The sequence below is a fragment of the Cotesia glomerata genome, linkage group LG6 (assembly GCF_020080835.1).
Source record: "Cotesia glomerata isolate CgM1 linkage group LG6, MPM_Cglom_v2.3, whole genome shotgun sequence".
NCBI classification, from domain to species: Eukaryota; Metazoa; Arthropoda; class Insecta; order Hymenoptera; family Braconidae; genus Cotesia; species Cotesia glomerata.
Genome location: NC_058163.1, coordinates 27,118,816 through 27,139,823, shown reverse-complemented (window position 1 = coordinate 27,139,823; position 21,008 = coordinate 27,118,816). Strand labels below are relative to the sequence as shown.

The window sequence follows — 21,008 nt, the reverse complement described above, 5'->3', positions numbered from 1 at the left end:
CTTGTCTCATGGGGTATTGCACAGGTATGTAATCGTACTTGGTCAATCTTATCATACAATTTATTATCAATTAGAAAAAAAAAAAAAAAAAAAAATAACTAATAAAATATTTTTTAATATTCAGGTTGTCACCACTGTTGCTGGTATCGTATCTTACCCCTTCGACACAGTACGTAGGCGTATGATGATGCAGTCTGGTCGTGCCAAGACCGAAATGTTGTACAAGAGCACACTCCACTGTTGGGGAACCATCTACAAATCCGAAGGTGGTGGTGCCTTCTTCAAGGGAGCCTTCTCAAACGTTCTCCGTGGTACTGGTGGTGCTCTTGTGTTGGTACTCTACGACGAGATCAAGAACCTTCTGTAAAAACTTGACCCTCCCTCCTTAACCCCATCAGTGATCCTTCACCTTCATGATTAAAACACACAATCACAATCATCAACACGAATAAATTTAAATTTAAACTAAAAACTGAAAAGTCCAACTAAATGCCACAACTCCCTTAAATTTAAACAAACATCAGTTTACAATAAATAGAAACAACTGTCACGCCCCAACTCGCGATCTACGCGTTATAATAATTATCAAATTTTTCGACCATTTTTTTAAGTAACACTCGTTGTAATTTATATAAAATTAGTGACGAGATTTATTTAACCTAGTGGCTCACAAATTTTATTAAATAACAAACCTTGGCACACTAAAACAATATTTAAGTGTCGGTTTATTTATGCAAACTTAATATTATTAATAGAGATTTAGATAATTTTAATTTACTTCTTTTTCTTTTTATTTTTCCTTTTTATTTATTGCCGAATTCAGTATTTATTTTTACAACGGCACTCGGCCCGTCTAATAAAATATAAAAATGAAGAGAAAAATAATTAATTTAATAATATTAATAATTAATTATTATATAAATATTTTTGACTTTTTTTTTTTTTCATTAGTTTACTTTGCTTATCGCGTAACACTTGCGCTTGCGTTGTGGATCGCGGGCGTGAACATTTGTTAAATTATTTGGCAAGTCAATCTACTCGTGACTGTCCAATAAATAAATAAAATCAATAACAACAACAATAATTAAGATAAATATCAAGTGATGTAAGCGTGAGTTAAAATCTCTGCTCAAAAAAATATCTAATGGACAATGCGCGTCCTTGAGATTGCGAAGATCATTGAGATGTATACAAGGGAAGATTTATTTTATCAAGAAAAATATTAAATGATTCATTAATTAAGTAATTGATGAATAGTAATGATAACTAACTAATAAAACAAATTAAAAAAAAATAAATTAATTAAACAAACAAGACAGGGGACGTGCGACGAATCGAAGATCCATCGACGGCGATGGCGGGGCACGTAGACCTGGGCTGCCCCCGCCCTTAATCTCGGCCCATTGTAGATAATTAATAATGCGTAATTGATAATTATTAAATACGAAATAAAATTTAATTAAAAAAAACAAGATCATCTTTAATTATTAAACAGTATCCGTGAACAGTACACCGAGTTTAGGGGGATGATTACTGGAAAAAAAAATTAAAAATTTAATACTTCACTTTACAGATACGTCTCTGTATACATCTAATCTGTTCATGTTAGGATGTATGCATATTTAATGAAAATCAATAAAAGAAAGTCGAAGTTATATTTATTGTGTTGTTATTTTTAATCCTATTTCTCTAATCTATATTATTAAGAGAATAAAAATTTTGTTCCCAGGATAATCATAGATACATAATTAAGAAATGACCGTGTATCTTGTGAACTATTAACATTTTTAAAGATATAAGCTCATCCTGATGTTACATTCATCAAGACCTTTCATTTGAGTACCCACATCAATTTTTCATATATTTTATATATTTATATATATGTATATATGAAAAATATGTCAAAAATGCATGTGGGTACTCAAATGAAAGCTCTTGTTGAGTGTAACATCGGGATGAGCTTATATCTTCATAAATGCTAATAGTTAAGAAATGACCTTGTATTGTGTGAACTATTGACATTTTTGAAGATATAAGCTCATCCCGATGTAACACTCATCGAGACCTTTCATTTAAGTACCCACATCAATTTTTGATATATTTTATATATTTATATGTATTATATATATGTATATATGAAAAATATATCAAAAATGCATGTAGGTATTCAAATGACAGCTCTTGATGAGTGTAACATTGGGATGAGCTTATATCTTTATAAATGTCAATAGTTAAGAAAGTACAGTGCAATTTAACAAAATTAATTATTTAATAAAGCAAAATTTTGAAATTATGAAAATTAAATTAGCTGACATTTGAAAATTTTTATAATTTTTCTTATTGAGAAATTTATGAAAAAAATAAATTGTTGAACGTCGGCTAATTTAAGTATCATAATATTATTTAGTTTTTTTATAATTATATTTATTTAGTACAGCAAATTGATTTATAAATGCTTATGTTACCTACTTTAATTGATATATCTCTTTGATATGCAAAAAAAAAAAAACTAATGTTCATAGTACTCGTTCTACATTTAGTATCTAAAGGTCAAGAGATTGAGGTCGTACGATAAATAAAAATTCGTAAGTATCTTCTATGTTGTCTAGTGTCTCTAAACATAGTTAGAGTATTGTTATGAATTTATTTTAAAAAGCAGTTGACAAATATGTGTAATGAAATAAAATAAGCTCTCTTAATCAATAAATGATGATAGTGTTTATTGATAAAAATAGAAATAAAAAAATAATTGGAATGTTTCATGCTTTATGATTTAAAATATAAATTTGAAGGCATCCTACATGATTAAAAATCCTGAAATCAAAGAAAAAATCGTGTTACATTTATTTTATTAATGGTCTGAATTACAAAGTACGTATTTTAGAAACGTAAATAAAATAAAAATACAAATTTGGAATTTACGTGACTCAGTTGAACTTCGTCGGGTATACATGAAGTTTGTTACAAACGATTGGCAACTTTTGATTATTTATATGTAATTAATAAACTAATTACTTAATTAAGAGAAAAATTACAGTTACTTATGGAATGAAAACTTAAATGAACTAGGTGAAGAAATGCGTGTAGATATTTACAATGATTACCTTTTAAATTATTATTTTTAATTGTTGAGCTTAATTATCTTATTTTTTAAAATTAAATATTTAATAATAAGGTCATACAGTTGTTCTATTGGAGTCGCCAGCAAGCATGTCCATTACTCGACTGATTCCTGGCATGTTTAAAAATGTTCCCAAGATAGGCACTCGGCGCAGGAAGTTTATTGCCACTGGTAAAAATCCACTGAAAATAAAAAAAAAATAAAATAATCTAGATTATTAAGCAAATTCTCTATTTCTAGATACGTAATTAAGAAATGACCTTGTATCTTGTGAACTAATGACTTTTTTAAAGATATAAGCTCATCCCGATGTTATACTCATCAAGACCTTTCATTTGAGTACCCACATCAATTTTTCATATATTTTATATATTTATATATATTATATATATGTATATATGAAAAATATATGAAAAATTGATGTGGGTACTCAAATGAAAGCTCTTGATGAGTATAACATCGGGATGAGCTTATATCTTCAAAAACATCAACATTTAAGAAATTACAGTGCAATTTAACAATTATCTTGTGAACTATTGACATTTTTAAAGATATAAGCTCATCCCGATGTTATACTCATCAAGACCTTTCATTTGAGTACCCACATCAATTTTTCATATATTTTATATATTTATATATATTATATATATGTATATATGAAAAATATATGAAAAATTGATGTGGGTACTCAAATGAAAGCTCTTGATGAGTATAACATCGGGATGAGCTTATATCTTCAAAAACATCAACATTTAAGAAATTACAGTGTAATTTAACAATTATCTTGTAAACTATTGACATTTTTAAAGATATAAGCTCATCCCGATGTTATACTCATCAAGACCTTTCATTTGAGTACCCACATCAATTTTTCATATATTTTATATATTTATATATATTATATATATGTATGTATGAAAAATATATGAAAAATTGATGTGGGTACTCAAATGAAAGCTCTTGATGAGTATAATATCGGGATGAACTTATACCTTTAAAAACATCAATATTCAAGAAAGTACAGTGCAATTTAACAAAAGTAACTATTTAATAAATTTTGTAAATGCAGTAGTATAATTTCATTGATCATCTTGTCATCAGTCTACAATAAAATAAATAAACTCAACATGCTCTCATAAAAAATGAATAAATTACCTGAACAACAAAACAAATCCATATGTTTCTAAAATCATTCCAATAAGAGGCCATCCCATGAGAACAACAATAATACCTCCTAGAAAAGCTAAGCTAGCTTTGAGTTTATGCCTCTGGAAAAAAAAACTTAGCGTCCGTCTTGGCCCAATTACACACCCTAATCCCGAAATAAATAGAAGCTGAAAAAAATAAATTTACATAAGTAAATACATTAAAAAATTCTTTTAAATAAATTACTTACATTTCCTATGGCTAATAAACCCTTATCAAACAACAATAGTACTCCTAGGAAAAGAAAAAACATTCCAAAACCAGCTAGACCTACTCCGATTTCTATAAAAAAAATAAATTAGGTATCAATTTAAAAATGTACTCCGTAAACATTATTAAAAATCTACTGTAAGTTAATACTTTTATGATTATTGATTACTTACTCTGTGTATCCGTTATTTCGAACATATTTTTATCTATTTATTAACTATTATATATTATTTATTTAAATATAATACATATATTTTTAGTTTATATCTACACGAGCTATTTTCACTGGTCAGAAAATCCTAACCTAGCATCCACGTCACTCAATATGATCAGGCATGATTTTATACGTGTCTAATAATTACGTAGGTACTAAAATTTTTTCGCATTAATTTTTTTTAGGTAATTAATTAATTAATTGATTCATTTATTTAAAATTAATTAAAGTAAAAAGACAATATTGTAAAATTTATTTATTTTGTTTGAGGAAAACAGGTTAAAGGATTTTTATTTATTTTTAATGAAGGTAAACAATGAAAAAAAATATTCTAGTCTTATTACAAAATAAAAATAACTTTATTACACTTATTCTATCATTTATATATTTATAATAATAATATAGAAGCTTTTTATAATTATATTTTACAAATTGTTATTTTTAAATTAAAAGTTTCAGAAAAATAAAATAATTTTTACAGTGTTTAGTAAAAAATAAAATATATATATATATATAGTAAGTAATTCTCTCAGTTATTTAAAAATATGGCTTGCGAGAATTTCTTGACCAATTATTAAATAATTTTTATTATTTACATTTATTTATTATGGTAAAAACTAGGAATAAAAATTAGTTTTTTTTTTGCGAATAAATTCAACCAGAAATTCCAATTATTTATGACCGAGTAATTGAGTTGTAAAACGTGAAGTGCCTTTTGTCTGAGTCATGGTACTCTGGGATTTTTTTGTTGAAAAATTTCAACACATCAAAGATGATCTCAGCCACTGTGAAAGTTACAAAATTAATGATTATTTATAAATAATTTGGAAGGTTTTATTATTTTTTTTTTTAATAAACTTACTTCAGATAAATTTAGTTTTATACTGCCATTTTGTAAAGGATCTTTTCCTTCAAAGATAGCTGGAAAAATATTTTAAGGATTAGTTTTTTTTTAAGATATGTTTTTAATTAAATTAAGAATATCTTGCAATTAAAATATCTCACAATATTTCATGACAAACAAAAATATAATAATAAAGTTAGCCGACGTTTTTAATTTTTTGATTTTTTTTTATTGAAAAAATTAGAACAAAAATATATTTCTTAAAAATTGCACTTTCAGTTTTTCAAGTTTTTTACATATGAATTTTTTTTTTAATAATTTTTTCAAAAAAAAAAAATTCCTAAATGTCGGCTAATTTAATTTTCATAAAAATGATTTAGTTTTTAAGATTCAACTAATTTTAGCTTAATGATTTTTTGATATTTATAATCACATAGATAGTCTTGATTTTTTTTTAAATAAATTTAAAAAATAATAGTACTCTAATAAGATTAATTACAAATATTTTAATGAAAAAATAACTTGGAATAAATTTATAGAACCAAAAAACTATTAAAAACTTCTCCAAAAATTTAACATAAAAAATTGACTACTAAAAAAAAAAAATAAAACCAAAAAGCACAAATTTTTTTCAAGACCTTTCCAATAATTTTAAATAATAATAATAAATAATCATTAAATACTTATAAATAATTTTTCTTTAAATCACTTTAATGTTAACAATAATATTTTCATTAATGAAGGTGTTTATTGACATAAAATATTTATTTTCATAATAAAGAATATCAAAGCTTTAATAAATCATTCAAAATATCAAAAATAATGTTCAGCTTTTATTTTTAACATCCACAAAAAATTTGATTGGTAATTTAGAATAAAAGCGAAGAAAGTGTTATGTACAGTATTAAGTACATACTTTTGTTAATAATACACAAAGAAACTTACTTAATTTAATAAAGTTAACGCATTCATCACTAATTGTTTTTTTTTTTTATCATAAATAATAACCCATTTGTGTACATATTGAATGACGGTGCATATAAAAAAACCAACAAAGAAAGTTTCTTTATTCGATACTAACCGTAAATGATAAAGACTTGAATACCATGAGTGTAATTAAATTACTATTACTATTATATTTATTACAAAGCAGTTTCTATAACTAAAGGAACACTTTCATTGCGATGTGAGTTTCTCAAAATCGCAGTTTACATAACACCTTCATCCACTCATGCTTGTATTGTTAAAATGCTTATCATTAACAAAACATTTTATTTAAATCAAAACAAGCCTTTTAAAGGCTACTATATTATTTATTGAGAAATAATTTCTGCAGGTCATTCACTTATCAGTCTCAAGATATTTTTTAATTGCAAGATAACTTAAAATTAAACAAAATAAATATTTCATTTACCAAATGCATCACTCAGATGCAAAATTGCTGATACAAAATCACCAAATCTTAGAGTTCCGTCTTTTCTCATGTATCTGAGAATTAAAACAGCTAAAACTTCGGTATTTAATTGGAATCCTGGAATTAAATAATATATTCATAAGTTGTGAGTAAAAATTTATTAAATATTATTTTATATGAATACTTTTTGTTAAATTGCACTGTATTTTCTTAACTATTGATATTTTTATAGATATAAGCTCATCCCGATGTTACACTCATCAAGAGCTTTCATTTGAGTACCCACATGCATTTTTGATATATTTTTCATATATACATATATATAATATATATTTTTTAAAAATATAAGCTCATCACGATGTTACACTCGTCAAGAGCTTTCATTTGAATACCCACATGCATTTTTGATATATTTTTCATATATACATATATATAATATATATAAATATATAAAATATATGAAAAATTGATGTGGGTACTCAAATGAAAGGTCTCGATGAGTGTAATGTCGGGGTGAACTTATATTTTTAAAAATATCAATAGTTCACAAGATACAAAGTCATTTCTTAATTATTGATATTTTTAAAAATATAAGCTCATCTCGATGTTACACTCATCAAGAGCTTTCATTTGAGTACCCACATGCATTTTTGATATATTTTTCATATATAAATATATATAATATATATAAATATATAAAATATATTAAAAATTGATGTGGGTACTCAAATGAAAGGTCTCGATGAGTGTAACATCGGGATGAGCTTGTATCTGTAAAAATGTCAATAGTTCATCAGATACAAGGATATTTCTTAATTAACAATCTAGAGATATAAGATTATAGATATAAAAAATAAAAATTTATAGACAATAATTAATAACAATAAAATTGATAAAAATTCAATACTTGAAAATGAAGTATTTACTCACCAACTTCTATAAGAGCGTCACGTAGTCTTTCAGCCTTGAGAATACCAGTTCTTTCTTTTGTATGATTTTTAAAAGCTGCTTGCCAGTATTTCAAACTACACATTAGATCTTTGAAGTCATTAAATTCAAGTCTGCCGCTACCAGAGTTCTAAAAAAATTTTGTCAAGGAGCAAATGTATTCATGAGTGTCAGACGTTTATACATAACTGTATCTTTAAATCTGAATTTCAAAGTATATAAAAATAACAACTTTATCGCGACGCAATATTTGCTCATTACATACGCTTCATTGAAATACGTAATGATTATATCAATAAAATATTATATCAACTCAAATACTTCTGACAATATTTACAGCTTTTATAAAGATATTTTTAGATACAGTTCTACAAAGTTGAAAAAAAAAAAAAAAAGGATACATCCATTGTAAGTACTACTTGTCGACAAACTTCCATAGAAGCACAGCTTTTAATATAATCATTTGGAAGACATGCTTCGAGCAACTCTTGAAGCTCAAATGCATTAACAGTCTTATGTTCATCTGCTAACTGAAGAAATACTGCTTCGTACTGTGAAAATCCTTTGCCTTCTAAAGCTGGAGCCTTGACAATAGCTGATTTTATTAACGTCGGAACGGTATCTAGTAATCTATAATAAAAATAAAAATTTTATTAACACGAATTAATTCAAGTTCTAAAAATTACGCGTTACTAAAGCCTAAAGGTGTATAAAAATTTTTTTTTCAACTTTAGATGGTGAAAAAAGTTAAAATCTGATTGAAAAACACAAAAAAAATTTTTTTTTTCATTTTGGCTGGAAGAAAAAATTTTTTATACGCCCTTTTAGCATTAGTAACGCGATTCATTAAATGTTAACAATAATTACTTGAGTTTAAGAGGTTTATTACTGTAAACTCTTAATGTAAAATTAGTTTCTTGTCCAGGTTCAAAAGTGGTTGGTATAAGCAGATATCCACCTTGTTCAAGAAGACACCTGTGACTGACTTGTCGACTATTTGTGTATTGCGAATTGACAAGTGACTTATTTTTCTTGAAAAATTGTCTGTTTATTGACTCTGTGCTGCTCTTTGGCAATGTGTACGCCGTAAAACCAATTACCTTTAATATAGTAAGATAGTAATAATTAGTAGTAAAGAACGAGTATTCATAATTAATTAAAAATTAAATTATTATGGTATATTAAATAATAAAACGAGCATAAAATTACTAGTGCAAAAAGCGCACAAGTACCTTTGGTTCCATAATTGAATGTTGATTCAAGGACACAATAACTTCTTCCATTTCGCTCAAAATTAAGTGTAATTGTGGATTTATGTGAAATGTTTCTGTTAATAAAAATAAATTATTACATAGCAATAATAATAATTCTAGATAATAAAGAATGTATTATGCAAACCTTGATTATTCCTACATCCACCTGCAGTAACTCCGCGTCTCCAACTACCTTGGTACAGTTTCATTTGCCATGTGTGTTTACTGTGCAACGAAGGCTCGTCTCTTGAAGTTTCGGCATCCAAATGTACAACCTCCAAGTGCGTGAATGTCTTCACGAAGTCAGAGTACGAGATCCAAAATTCTCCTTCAGCCATATTCCGAACTGCCAGACGATCTCTTTCGATGATCGGCACTTCGTCCCATTCGAGACTTCCGCGGGCCCAGGCGCCGATATATTCACCTCCAGGACCCAGTGGGTTGCGTAATTTTACTAATTGTATTGCTTCACCTCCAAATGTTTCTACCTGTTGATTGATTTACTTATTTGTCGTACACTGAGAACTTTTGATATATTGCACTGTATTTTCTTAAATATTAACGTTTTTAAAGATATAAGCTCATCCCGATGTTACACTCATCAAGAGCTTTTATTTGAGTACCTACATGCATTTTTGATATATTTTTCATATATACATATATATAATACATATAAATATATAAAATATATCAAAAATTGATGTGGGTACTCAAATGAAAAGTCTTGATGAGTATAATGTCAGGATGAGCTTATATCTTTAAAAATGTCAATAGTTCACAAGATACAAAGTCATTTCTTAATTATTGATATTTTTAAAAATATAACCTCACCTCGATGTTACACTCATCAAGCACTTTCATTTGAGTACCCACATGCATTTTTGATATATTTTTCATATATACATATATATAATATATATATAAATATATAAAATATATGAAAAATTGATGTGGGTACTCAAATGAAAGGTCTCGATGAGTGTAACATCGGGATGAGCTTATTTCTTTAAAAATGTCAATATTTCTCAAGATACAAGGTCATTTCTTAATTATGTATCTCAGTGAAGAATAGTATGACCCATAAAAATATTTAATGATTGTTTTTTTCAGTACTTTTGTTCTAGTTTTTTTCTAATTAATTCGTGGAATGCGTTGATAGTATTTCAAGGATTTGTTAGAGGACATTACTCGAAGATTTATTAATCAGGTTGAACAGTTGATAAGTAAAAAATATATTTTACGCCGCGTAATTATAAACAATTTTAATTATTATTATGGGCAATTGATAGTCTTTATACATTAAGAATAGTCAACTTTTTACGCCTACATTCAATTTATATCTATTTTTATTAGACGATTATTGATTTATATTATAAGTGTAAAAAAAATGTTAATAATAAATCAAAATTTTTCTCACAGTAATTTTCTTGTCAAAAAAAAAGATTTCTTGATATTATTATTTTATAAAAACAAATATTTACCCTCTCGATTGCATAAAGCCTGTAATTAATCCCCATTTGAATTCCATTAGCAAGTTTTTCATTGCTGGTACGTATCTGCTGCTGCTGCTGTTGCTGATTATTGTTGTTATTATTAACTGTACAAGTAATAAGTGAAGTCATATCAAGAAGCTTAGCAAGTGCTCTGCCACATCCAGTGGGATCTTGACGTATAGCAATACTTTCAGTAATACCGCCAGTGAGATCAGAAAGTCCGTCCAAAAGTGTTCCATACTTTAGCGCTTCATACGATCCATGTAATCTAAAATAAAATAAAACAAATTACAATTAGACAAAATCAGGATTCTTGGTAAGAAATCAAAGGTGAAGATAAATACAACTCTTAAGTTAAAATAATTATAAATAATAAATTTAAAAAGAATTTAAACAACTGGAAAGTTTTATCCAGATAAAGATTACTCGGAATAAAATAAATAAGAAAGCCTGGTTCTTTAATTTAATCTTATTTGTTTTCTTCCAGACGAGCGATGATTAAAATCTTTAATTTATTTACTCTAATGAACCACATTAAGTGTAAACACAACACCTGAATTACTTTTAAAGTTAACTCGGATTATTTTATTGTAACCATTCTCACACGTGGATGTGTAAGTATGAATTCCATGAGTACGTTCTCAAGGAAGAACGTCTTACAAACTGTAGCGAGCTAGACATAGCTATCAACGCAGCTCGTTTTATTCAGTTAAAACATTTCATTTCCTCCTTGCTAAACTATTTCTTCACTCTTTTTCTTCTTCCGTATATAAAAGTATATAAAAGTACAAGACTCCTCTTCAATCTTTAATGATTATCGTTTCTATTAATCGGCATGTTATTAATTTATTTTTCCCTTCCATCTCAAGCAAGAGTTATCCTTTTTTATTAACAATTCCGCGCTGATGTATAAACTCTAATAATGTATTATTTAAATTAATTACAGGTGAAAAGAAAGAAGATTATTGTTATTATCGTAATTCATAATCATCCAAGCAGTCTGTTAATTTTATTAACTAAATATGTATTGAAATGATTTATTAAGTCCATGGACAGTGGGCATAAGTACACTGACCTCGGGTCCATTGATTCGCAATTGTAATAGTAATAAAAATTACAATAACATCTATAATATATTTACTGCAAGTGAAAGTATCATGATGGTTATAACAATTGATTTAGCATACAATAAATCAAGGACAAATATAAATAAATACCTTTTGGTCAGTAGAGACAGGTATTATGGTACTTATCGGGATTGTAGGAAAAAAAATAAAGGTACTATAATATTTTCGCAATGTAAAAAAAATAATTATTGTTTTATGTTACAATACAATGAGAAAAAAAAATTATTCTGAAAAAATGGACATTATTTAAAAAAAAATTAATTTTTTTATAACTTTTAACAATTTTATTTATAGCTTAAGAAATTAAAATTTTAAAACTTGCAAATTTTCATCAAAATTTTTTTTTCAAATTTAGAAAACTTTTTTTCAACAAAAAAGTTTTGATTTCTTTAGCTAATAAATAAAATTGTTTAAAATTTTCAAAAAATTAATTTTTTTTATAACTTTTAACAATTTTATTTATAACTAAAGAAATTGAAATTTTAAAACTTGCGAATTTTTATCAAAATTTTTTTTTCCAAATTTAGAAAACTTTTTTTCAATAAAAAAGTTTTGATTTTTTCAGCTAATAAATAAAATTGTTTAAAATTTTCAAAAAATTAATTTTTTATTGCAAAATTGTTCATTTTTTTTTTTAATTTTTCTATTAGTGCATTTATTTCATCAAAATTAAATTATTTTTTAATAAAATAAATAAATCTATGTCATTTTATTACAATAATCCTTTTAATAGAAACAACTATTAATTATTTTCAACTAATCTTCATTAAATATACTTTTATATAAATTTCTATCCTTGATTTAATTGAATAAAGTTTTATATTGTAATTACATCAATAATACATTGATTTATTCCTTCAAATTATCGTTTCTAGTGTAATTGTATTTTACTTTCTTTATCTAAATTTAAACTAATTATAATACGAAAAATATAAATTAATTATTCAGAAAACTCGTATTTTTTTTTTCAACAAATAATATAAATAATACAATTAACAAAAATAATTTTTTGTTACAGCATTGCTAATTTTTCAAATAAAATTTTTCCTTTTATTGTAGTCAATAAAAAATAGTAATTTAAATAAATAGTTTGGTGATTAATGACCTCAATAACGTTGGTTAACGATCCCATGAATTGTAGGTCCATATCCAGGAGATTAAATAGAGAGAAAGAAGAAAGAGGACATGCTGGTGGAGATGAGAGTGGTGAAAGCGTCTGGTGCATTATTGGAACGAGCATTTATATTTTTTGTGTATAAATATATGTGTAGATAATAATGAAGCTGAAGAAAAGATGAGATTTTACAAAGTTAAAAGAAAGAAGAAGAGTTGTAGTTAATATTTTGCGCATTCATACTAATACCACTAATACATTTATTCATAAACGCAAGTATGAATTATTGTGAGCGTTATGGTTGAAGAAATAAATAAAATGTATGTGGATTTTCTAATGGAAATCGCGGTAAAACACGTTGGACATTAAACAAGAGCTTTCTACCTACATCATTCTAATTCCTATTGAGTTTCCTTATTTAGCTTAAATACATGTGTGTGCAGGAGGTTTAAGTGGACAACAAACCGGATAATATCTTGAGATGTCACTAATAAGAATGCCTGTAATATAAATGTCATTTAATAGCTTAAAAGTCTATTTAATTGTCAGTTATATTTTTAAGTACTTGATATCATTATATTAAATATATTATATACATTTAAGTTAATGATTGATTTGATATGACGATGGATTTAAATATTTAAACGGAAGAGTAGAACGTGATGGTGATGATAAATCAATTATCTACGTGATCCTAAAACACCGGCTACTTGAATTGTGTTATTAAACAGTGAATATATTAACATGATTATTATTTATTATTGTAGTGAGTCAATAATAATATTTATCAGTTACTAAATATATATTTGTATGTTTATATTTATTTATTGTGAATGTATGCTGTAGATCCTTGCATCAATTTAATATGCATCGTCATGTACGTTTGATTCATGACATGATAAATGTGATTTAGTTGGAAGCCGATTCGATCTGTAGGAATTTCTCGATTGAAGTTAAAAAAAAAGGCTTTAAATAAAAAATATACGAATGAAGGAACGAATGAACGAACGAACGAAGATCATTGGACTGCTATGCTTATACTGACCAGTACAGGAAGAACAAGAAATACCGACCAACTATAAAATCATGATAATAAAAATAAAAGTATTAATATAAAAGAGGTTTGATAGATAAAAACTATATATTATTGTTTACGATAATCAATATATCCTGGATTGTAATTTAGAAATTTATTTTTGGGAAATTTTAAGTTTTAAACAAGTTTTAATCAGTTGGATTGAATGTTAATTATATGTCTTGCTAAAGTAAGCAATATATTTTTTTAATGACTCGAAAAATCTTGAAATTTAATCTTTTATTTGAGGAGTCATTCTGCTTTGTAATTTTTAAGAAATAAGCTCATCCTGACATTACACTCATCGAGACCTTTCATTTGAATACCCACATCAATTTTTCATATATTTTATATATTTATATATATTATATATATGTATATATGAAAAATATATCAAAAATGCATGTGGGTACTCAAATGAAAGCTCTTGATGAGTGTAACATCAAGATGAGCTTATATCTTTAAAATATATATTATTTATATGTATATATGAAAAATATATCAAAAATGCATGTGGGTACTCAAATGAAAGCTCTTGATAAGTGTAACATCGGGATGAGCTTATATCTTTAAAAATATCAATAGTTAAGAAAATACAGTGCAATTTAACAAAAAGTATTTATATAAAATAATATTTAATAAATTTTTACTCACAACCTATGAATATATTATTTAATTACAGGATTCCAATTAAATACCGAAGTTTTAGCTGTTTTAATTCTCAGATAAGGTAAAAGCCCCAATAGATGATCACGTACCAGTATATGATCACTCCATGTATTTGTATACCTATATTTGTGAATATAGATATACAAATACATGGAGTGATCATATACTGGTACGTGATCATCTATTGGGGCTTTTACCTTACATGAGAAAAGACGGAACTCTAAGATTTGGTGATTTTGTATCAGCAATTTTGCATCTGAGTGATGCATTTGGTAAATGAAATATTTATTTTGTTTAATTTTAAGTTATCTTGCAATTAAAAAATATAAAGTTTAAATAGTTAACTTTCATTTTTTTTTGTTAATTGTTTAATAATAAACAGAGTAATTTGATGTTAACTGTAAGTATATCGTTTCTTGAGTCGTTTTGAAAGTGTCAAGTACACTTTCATTGACATTGTGTTTTTTATTGTGAAAAAATAGGCCTAAGTGAAGAGATTAAAGCTGATGTTATTACAAGAACGTGATGCTCTATTAACTGTAACAATAGATAATTGAAATTGAAACTAAAAGTAATTATAATTATCACATCGTAAAATAATTACTGCCTAATTATGATAAATATTTAAATAAATTAAAATAACGGCTTGTTAAAATAACTTTTTGTCACACCCATTTTCATTAAAACGAACTTTTTTTTATAATTGAAAAATATTATAACATAAAACTATGGATAAAAAAGTTTAATTATGTAATTACTATGAATTATGTTTTCTTCAAAAGAATATTTAGAAGGTTGTAATAAAAATTTATTAGAAAAGATTTCATTATAATTCTAAACGTATGAGTTACGGTAATATTTCTTATGAATAATGTATTAAAAAAAAACTTTTTAATTTTTTTATACTCCGTTCTCACTATTGAATTTATGAATTTTTATTTTGGCAGGTATGGGCGAAACAAAAAAAAATTAAATTGTATTACGTGTTGAAAATGATAAATTAATAGCTTTATTAGAATTTTTTTTTCGATTGATGCTTGATGTTTATATTAAATTTTAAGCTTGCCGTTTTTATATAGGTTTTAAATTATAAAATATGTGATTCGTAATTCGAGAACGTTGTAACAGACACACCTGTTTACGTTGTCCAGGTTGACTTTCATTCAAGTGAAACGCTGGCGATTGTTTGGAAAGGTGACAATTAAACAGTCAATGAACTCTTGTCAACTATTGCTATTTTTAAAAAAATTCGAATTAAATATTTTTACTTTGGTTACTAAAAACAATTTCTATAAAATATATTTCTTATAGTTTTTATTAAAATAAATTTAACTTTCATGAAGAAAACTAAAAATTTTTATTTAGAAAATATTCAATCCAATTTGACTTTCAAAAAATGAATAAAAATGGAAACAAATAAATCCATATTGATTGATAAGACCACGAAATTATTAAATATTTGAACAGACAATTAAAAAGTTTGTTATCAGATTTAAATTTAATTTAACTAAAACTGATTTAGAATTTTTATCTTTATTCGGTAATTATTAATGAATTTTTAATTCATACTGTGAATTTTTGTTCTGTATTAATCAAATCATTCATTTTAAATTTCAGGTAAAAAAATCAATCCATTAAAAGATGTTCGGCTGCCCAATTTCAAAACACAGTAACTAACATTTAAAAATTTCTTAAAATTTTTCTTATTAAAAAAAATTTTGCCTGCCTAATTGATGAAAAATTTGATTTATGAATAGAAAATACTTGAATATAACTATTTTTAAGACAAAATACTTGAAATTAAGGTCTAAAAGTTATAAAAAATGCAGCAATATTAAAAAAAATTAGGTATAAAAATTTTGCAGTTACTGCGTTTTAATATTGGGCAGCCGTGTTCCGGTGAAAATTTTTTCTCATTTTCATCCTTAACAAAAAAGTTGATGTAACGTTTTCATTGTTGTCGCTTTTCGTTGCTATGTTAACCACTTTGGCAACAGTTACCATGGCAATGGTTATCATAGCAACGGTTACCATGGCAACGGTTACCATAGCAACAGTTACTATAGCATCGGTTACCATAGAAACGTTTACTACGGCAATGGTTAAATATTAATGAGAAAAATTTGTAAAAATATTGATTAATTAAATTGTCGATAATAAACATTTTGACAGAAGCGCGTTCAATTTTCTAGTCTAAGAAAAAAATTCTTAAGCGCCATCAAGTGTCCTCCTTAAACTTCAATGTTTAATATTAATGTTAAGGATTATGACAACAATAGACATGATTTAAGCGTAAAGTACATCTTCGGTAAGCAGTACAGTATTAAAAAAAAAGATTATTTTTTTCAGATAACCCTAATCAATACAAAAACTGTTTCGTGAGTATTGTCAAGCTCGTTTGGAGTTGAAAATGATGGTAAGATCAACTGGATATAAATTTTCCTTGTCTTCTCTCTTAGACTGAAGACTTGGAAGAGTTAACAGTCGTGATTGGTATTACGACCATTACCAGAGCCCTGAAGTAGAAGACCCGAGTACGTAAAGTCGCGGAGGTGGATCTTGTGCACAGAAAAGCGTAGTCTGAAAGAGAGAAGTTACTCGGTGGCTTCCAAGGCTGACTTGAGTATCTTATCTTTTCTACCGTATACATTTTCTCCTTGTTGTTTTCTCTCAATCTCTTCTCTTTTTTTTTATTATCTCTTCACTCTTTATTCCTTACCTTTCTCACTCTACTTCATTCTTGTCTTCTTTTTTACTTTATATTTTTTTCACCGCGGCGAACCGCCTTCTCGAGGTCGTGCTCGTAGTTATCAGGAGCGCAATCCTGGGTTTATAGTTCTTCCTCGTAAATCATTAAGTCAAACCTACATATTTCTCAAAACTTTATTCGCCATTATCATGCTTTTTAAAATCTGTCTAAGTACTTTACTTTATTATGGTAAAAATTAGTCGTCAAAAGTTGATAAAGTTAAAGGCTTACTTTGCATATGCTTTTTCTAATAAAGCCGGCCAGAATTGGTCGCTGTGACGGCTTTGGATGAAGGCAAGCCGACCGTGAACGGCTGGTAGACGATCATCAACCAGCACCTCTACCCATGCTCCGCACCACCATAAACGGAAGCGGAAGACACCCGCATACTCTGCTGTCGGTGATCCAGACGCTTCTCCGAAGTTACCGAATCCCTGGTCTGCTGGTACTACTCGGTAAAATAAACCTTTACTCAGATGGAGGACTCCTAAACATGAAACGAGCCATTTGTCACCTAAAAAAAAAAGGGATTAGTTGTTGTTATTATCTATATTATTAAGAAAATAAGAAAAATTTTGTGGCCAGTGTATTTATATGATAAAATGAGTTTTTATGGTTTAACTATCGATAGTCAATTTATGATGATTAATATTTAGGCTGCATTCAAAAATGCTCTATCTCTAGATACATAATTAAGAAATGACCCTGTATCTTGTGAACTATTGACATTTCTAAAGATATAAACTCATCCCGATGTTACACTCATCAAGACCTTTCATTTGAGTACCCACATCAATTTTTTATATATTTTTCATACATATTTATATATAAATATATAAAATATATGAAAAATTGATGTGGGTACTCAAATAAAAGCTCTTGATGAGTATAACATCGGGATGAGCTTATATATTCAAAATATATATTATATATATGTATATATGAAAAATATATCAAAAATGCATGCGGGTACTCAAATGAAAGCTCTTGATGAGTGTAATATCAGGATGAGCTTATATCTTTGAAAATGTCAATAGTTAAAAAAGTACAGTCTAATTTAACAAAAGTCATTATTTAATAAAGCAAAATTTTATTTATTTATACTTCACAAGTCCCGGCAGTCACATATTGACTGCAAGGTTGCTAGTTTTTATAATTTAGATAATAAGGTTGAGTACACTGAAAGAAAAAAATGTTTTCTAAATCAAAAAAACTTTTTTTCAACAAGACAATTATTGTGAGAAAAATTTTGGTTTCTTCTGCTAAGAAATAAAATTTTTAACAAATTAATTTCTTATGACAATATTGTTCATTTTTTTCAGCAGAAAATGATCGATATGCAGGAAATTTTCCATTTAAATTTACAGCGCTTACATAAGATATGAGAAACAAGAAACAACTTGCACCTTTTGGACTTTTCATAGTGTTCTTAAAAAAGTTAAGGGTCTTAAGGCGCGTTATATAGTACAATAAATTTTATAATGAGTACTGTAAAAACCGAAAAGTACTACTTGTTCCGATTGTGAACTGTAAATTTTTACGAGAACGTCGCTCCATCTTCCAATGAGTTTTCAGTCTTGTTTTATCATTATTTTAAAACATTTTACGCCAATAACTTCAACTCTGAACAAAATTGTACGTTTAAAAACATGAATATAAAAAATTGATTTAAATATTACATCCGTTAATTTATTCGACATGTCATTGACCTGATTGCTAGATTCATAAGTAAATTAGGATGAAAATTTTCAGTAATAAAAAAAAAAGTTTCCAATCTTTCTTTCTCTCTGCAAATTAAAAAAATAAAAGTCAAAATTTATTCGCCTATTAAACTAACAAACAATCAAAAATTATTAACATAAGAATAAAAAGTAGTAATTTTAGCTTTGCAAAGTGTATACGTCGTAAAAAAATGAGAAGTTGTTATTAGTTATTAGTTTGCATTGTGATTTCTTCCGATAGTAAAATTTAAGACGAAACAGAGATGGTAATTGTTTATTGCAAACAGTAATTTTCTATTTAAAAATTAACTCTTCTATTGTACACTGTCATTACCATTTTTTCGCATGAAAAAAATTAACCTCGCAAATAAACTGTCTTTGGGCTTAACGGAGCAAAAATTTGTCCGAAAAAAGTATCGAATATCTTAATGTTAAAAAAAAAAAATGGTCTATATCTCACGATCTTATTCTCGAAAGATAAAAACAAGTTTGTAAAAGTAAATCGAGCATAAAACAGATTAGACCTTCGAAAACGAAAGTCAGACTTAAACTCACTGGATTTATGTTTAAATTTTTTATTTGCAATTTTATATTACTGTGTTAGACCAGACGGATTGAACAAAATAATGACTAATAACTAAAGCTAGAGACAAATGCCGTAGATAATTGAAGATTTATTGTAAACCATTAGGTCACAGCTCTTATTATCGTTTGATTACGTTTAGTTCTCTTTTATGCTTCGCTTGTATAAGTATAAAAGAGAACTCTATTTACCAGCACAGTCATACATTACTACACTACTTTCACTGTACTTAATATAACTGCAATGGACTGTTTATGTTCACTGTCTCATTGCCCCGAGGTGAGGACTAGAGACAAGTTAAGCAACGACCTGAAGAATCCAAAGTCAATTGTATCGCTGGGAAAATCCTTTGAATTTACTCTACTCTAATTTTTTTACTTCTTCATGTATAATTACGTTTTTTTTTTTTAACTTAGCGATTTCAAAATCAAACATGTTTTACAAAAAGACATTTTAATAATTTATTTTTATAAATTTTCATTTTATAATTATAAAAATTAACGGTAAATTTTTTTTTATTTATAAATAATTAATTTGTTACAAAAAAAAATAACATCAAGAAATTTTTTTGAATTTATTATCACTTATTAACTTTAAATTTATTACAAAATTATATTTTATAATTTTTTAATTTTATATTTTATAATTTTTTAATTTTATAATTTTTTAATTTTATATTTTATAATTTTTTGATCACTTAGAAAATTTTGTGAAACGATTTGCAAGCTATTAAAATTTTAGAAATCGAATCGAAATTTAATCTTCATAATTTCGCTATTTTATTTCTAATTCAACGAAGAAAAGAAAATTTTCTATTATTTATAAACTTGTAATAGACTTAACAGAAATTAACATACTAAAATTTCTTATAAATTGTGAGCTTCTAACTGACTGTACCTAATTTTCTATTTATTCTCAATTATGTTCCGCATGCGATTAAATTAACAGCAATAAATCTTTGAATATTTTTCTATTTAAACTCCGTTTTTTACATCGCTTAAGAGATATAAAAAGCGATTAATAAATAGAAAAAAATAATTTATATATGTGTAATATTCGTTCTGGGATTAGAGCTCCTAATGATTTACACAATTTTCTTTCATTTTTTATCATACTCGAAATAATCTCTGATCGTATCTTTGCAATGTTAAATAGTTTATTTCTAAAAGAGAGTAAATTGCAGAGCGATTGTCATTAGTAATTACCATTAAACATTAAAGTTTCATTTCTCAACCAACCAAAACATAAACATCAATTTTACACTAAA

At 26.4% G+C, this 21,008-nt stretch overlaps 2 protein-coding genes and 2 long non-coding RNA genes across 5 annotated transcripts in view; 1 reads left to right on the top strand and 3 right to left on the bottom strand.

The window, feature by feature from the left end:
* Nucleotides 1-2,673: 2,673 nt before the first annotated feature.
* On the bottom strand, nucleotides 2,674-4,901 carry LOC123266664 (vesicle transport protein GOT1B). The gene is made up of 5 exons (XM_044731012.1): nucleotides 4,711-4,901; nucleotides 4,518-4,609; nucleotides 4,277-4,455; nucleotides 3,183-3,303; nucleotides 2,674-2,814 (listed from the first exon to the last, which is right to left on the bottom strand). Exons 1-5 carry the CDS (start codon nucleotides 4,733-4,735, stop codon nucleotides 2,806-2,808), a joined length of 426 nt encoding a protein of 141 aa, XP_044586947.1. The 5' UTR covers nucleotides 4,736-4,901; the 3' UTR covers nucleotides 2,674-2,805.
* A 598-nt stretch (nucleotides 4,902-5,499) lies between these two features.
* The window catches only part of LOC123267061 (calpain-C), a 32,221-nt gene continuing 16,712 nt past the window's right edge, over nucleotides 5,500-21,008 (bottom strand). The window contains exons 4-13 of the mRNA XM_044731558.1: nucleotides 17,669-17,951; nucleotides 10,692-10,971; nucleotides 9,356-9,698; nucleotides 9,190-9,284; nucleotides 8,825-9,057; nucleotides 8,359-8,587; nucleotides 7,940-8,087; nucleotides 7,010-7,126; nucleotides 5,614-5,672; nucleotides 5,500-5,536 (exon numbers count right to left, since the gene is read on the bottom strand). Of these exons, the coding sequence (XP_044587493.1) occupies nucleotides 5,510-5,536; nucleotides 5,614-5,672; nucleotides 7,010-7,126; nucleotides 7,940-8,087; nucleotides 8,359-8,587; nucleotides 8,825-9,057; nucleotides 9,190-9,284; nucleotides 9,356-9,698; nucleotides 10,692-10,971; nucleotides 17,669-17,951 (1,814 nt within the window). The 3' untranslated portion in view covers nucleotides 5,500-5,509. The remainder of the gene's footprint in view (nucleotides 5,537-5,613; nucleotides 5,673-7,009; nucleotides 7,127-7,939; nucleotides 8,088-8,358; nucleotides 8,588-8,824; nucleotides 9,058-9,189; nucleotides 9,285-9,355; nucleotides 9,699-10,691; nucleotides 10,972-17,668; nucleotides 17,952-21,008) is intronic.
* LOC123267062 lies at nucleotides 10,929-13,426 on the top strand. 2 transcript variants are annotated; one of them, XR_006509953.1, is made up of 4 exons: nucleotides 10,929-11,019; nucleotides 11,191-11,317; nucleotides 11,650-11,981; nucleotides 12,972-13,426. It is a non-coding gene; the product is annotated as an uncharacterized LOC123267062 (long non-coding RNA). The 2 variants fall into 2 exon arrangements; XR_006509952.1 differs by having other exon boundaries at nucleotides 10,941-11,033.
* Nucleotides 16,620-16,890, bottom strand: LOC123267063. The gene is made up of 2 exons (XR_006509954.1): nucleotides 16,780-16,890; nucleotides 16,620-16,673 (listed from the first exon to the last, which is right to left on the bottom strand). It is a non-coding gene; the product is annotated as an uncharacterized LOC123267063 (long non-coding RNA).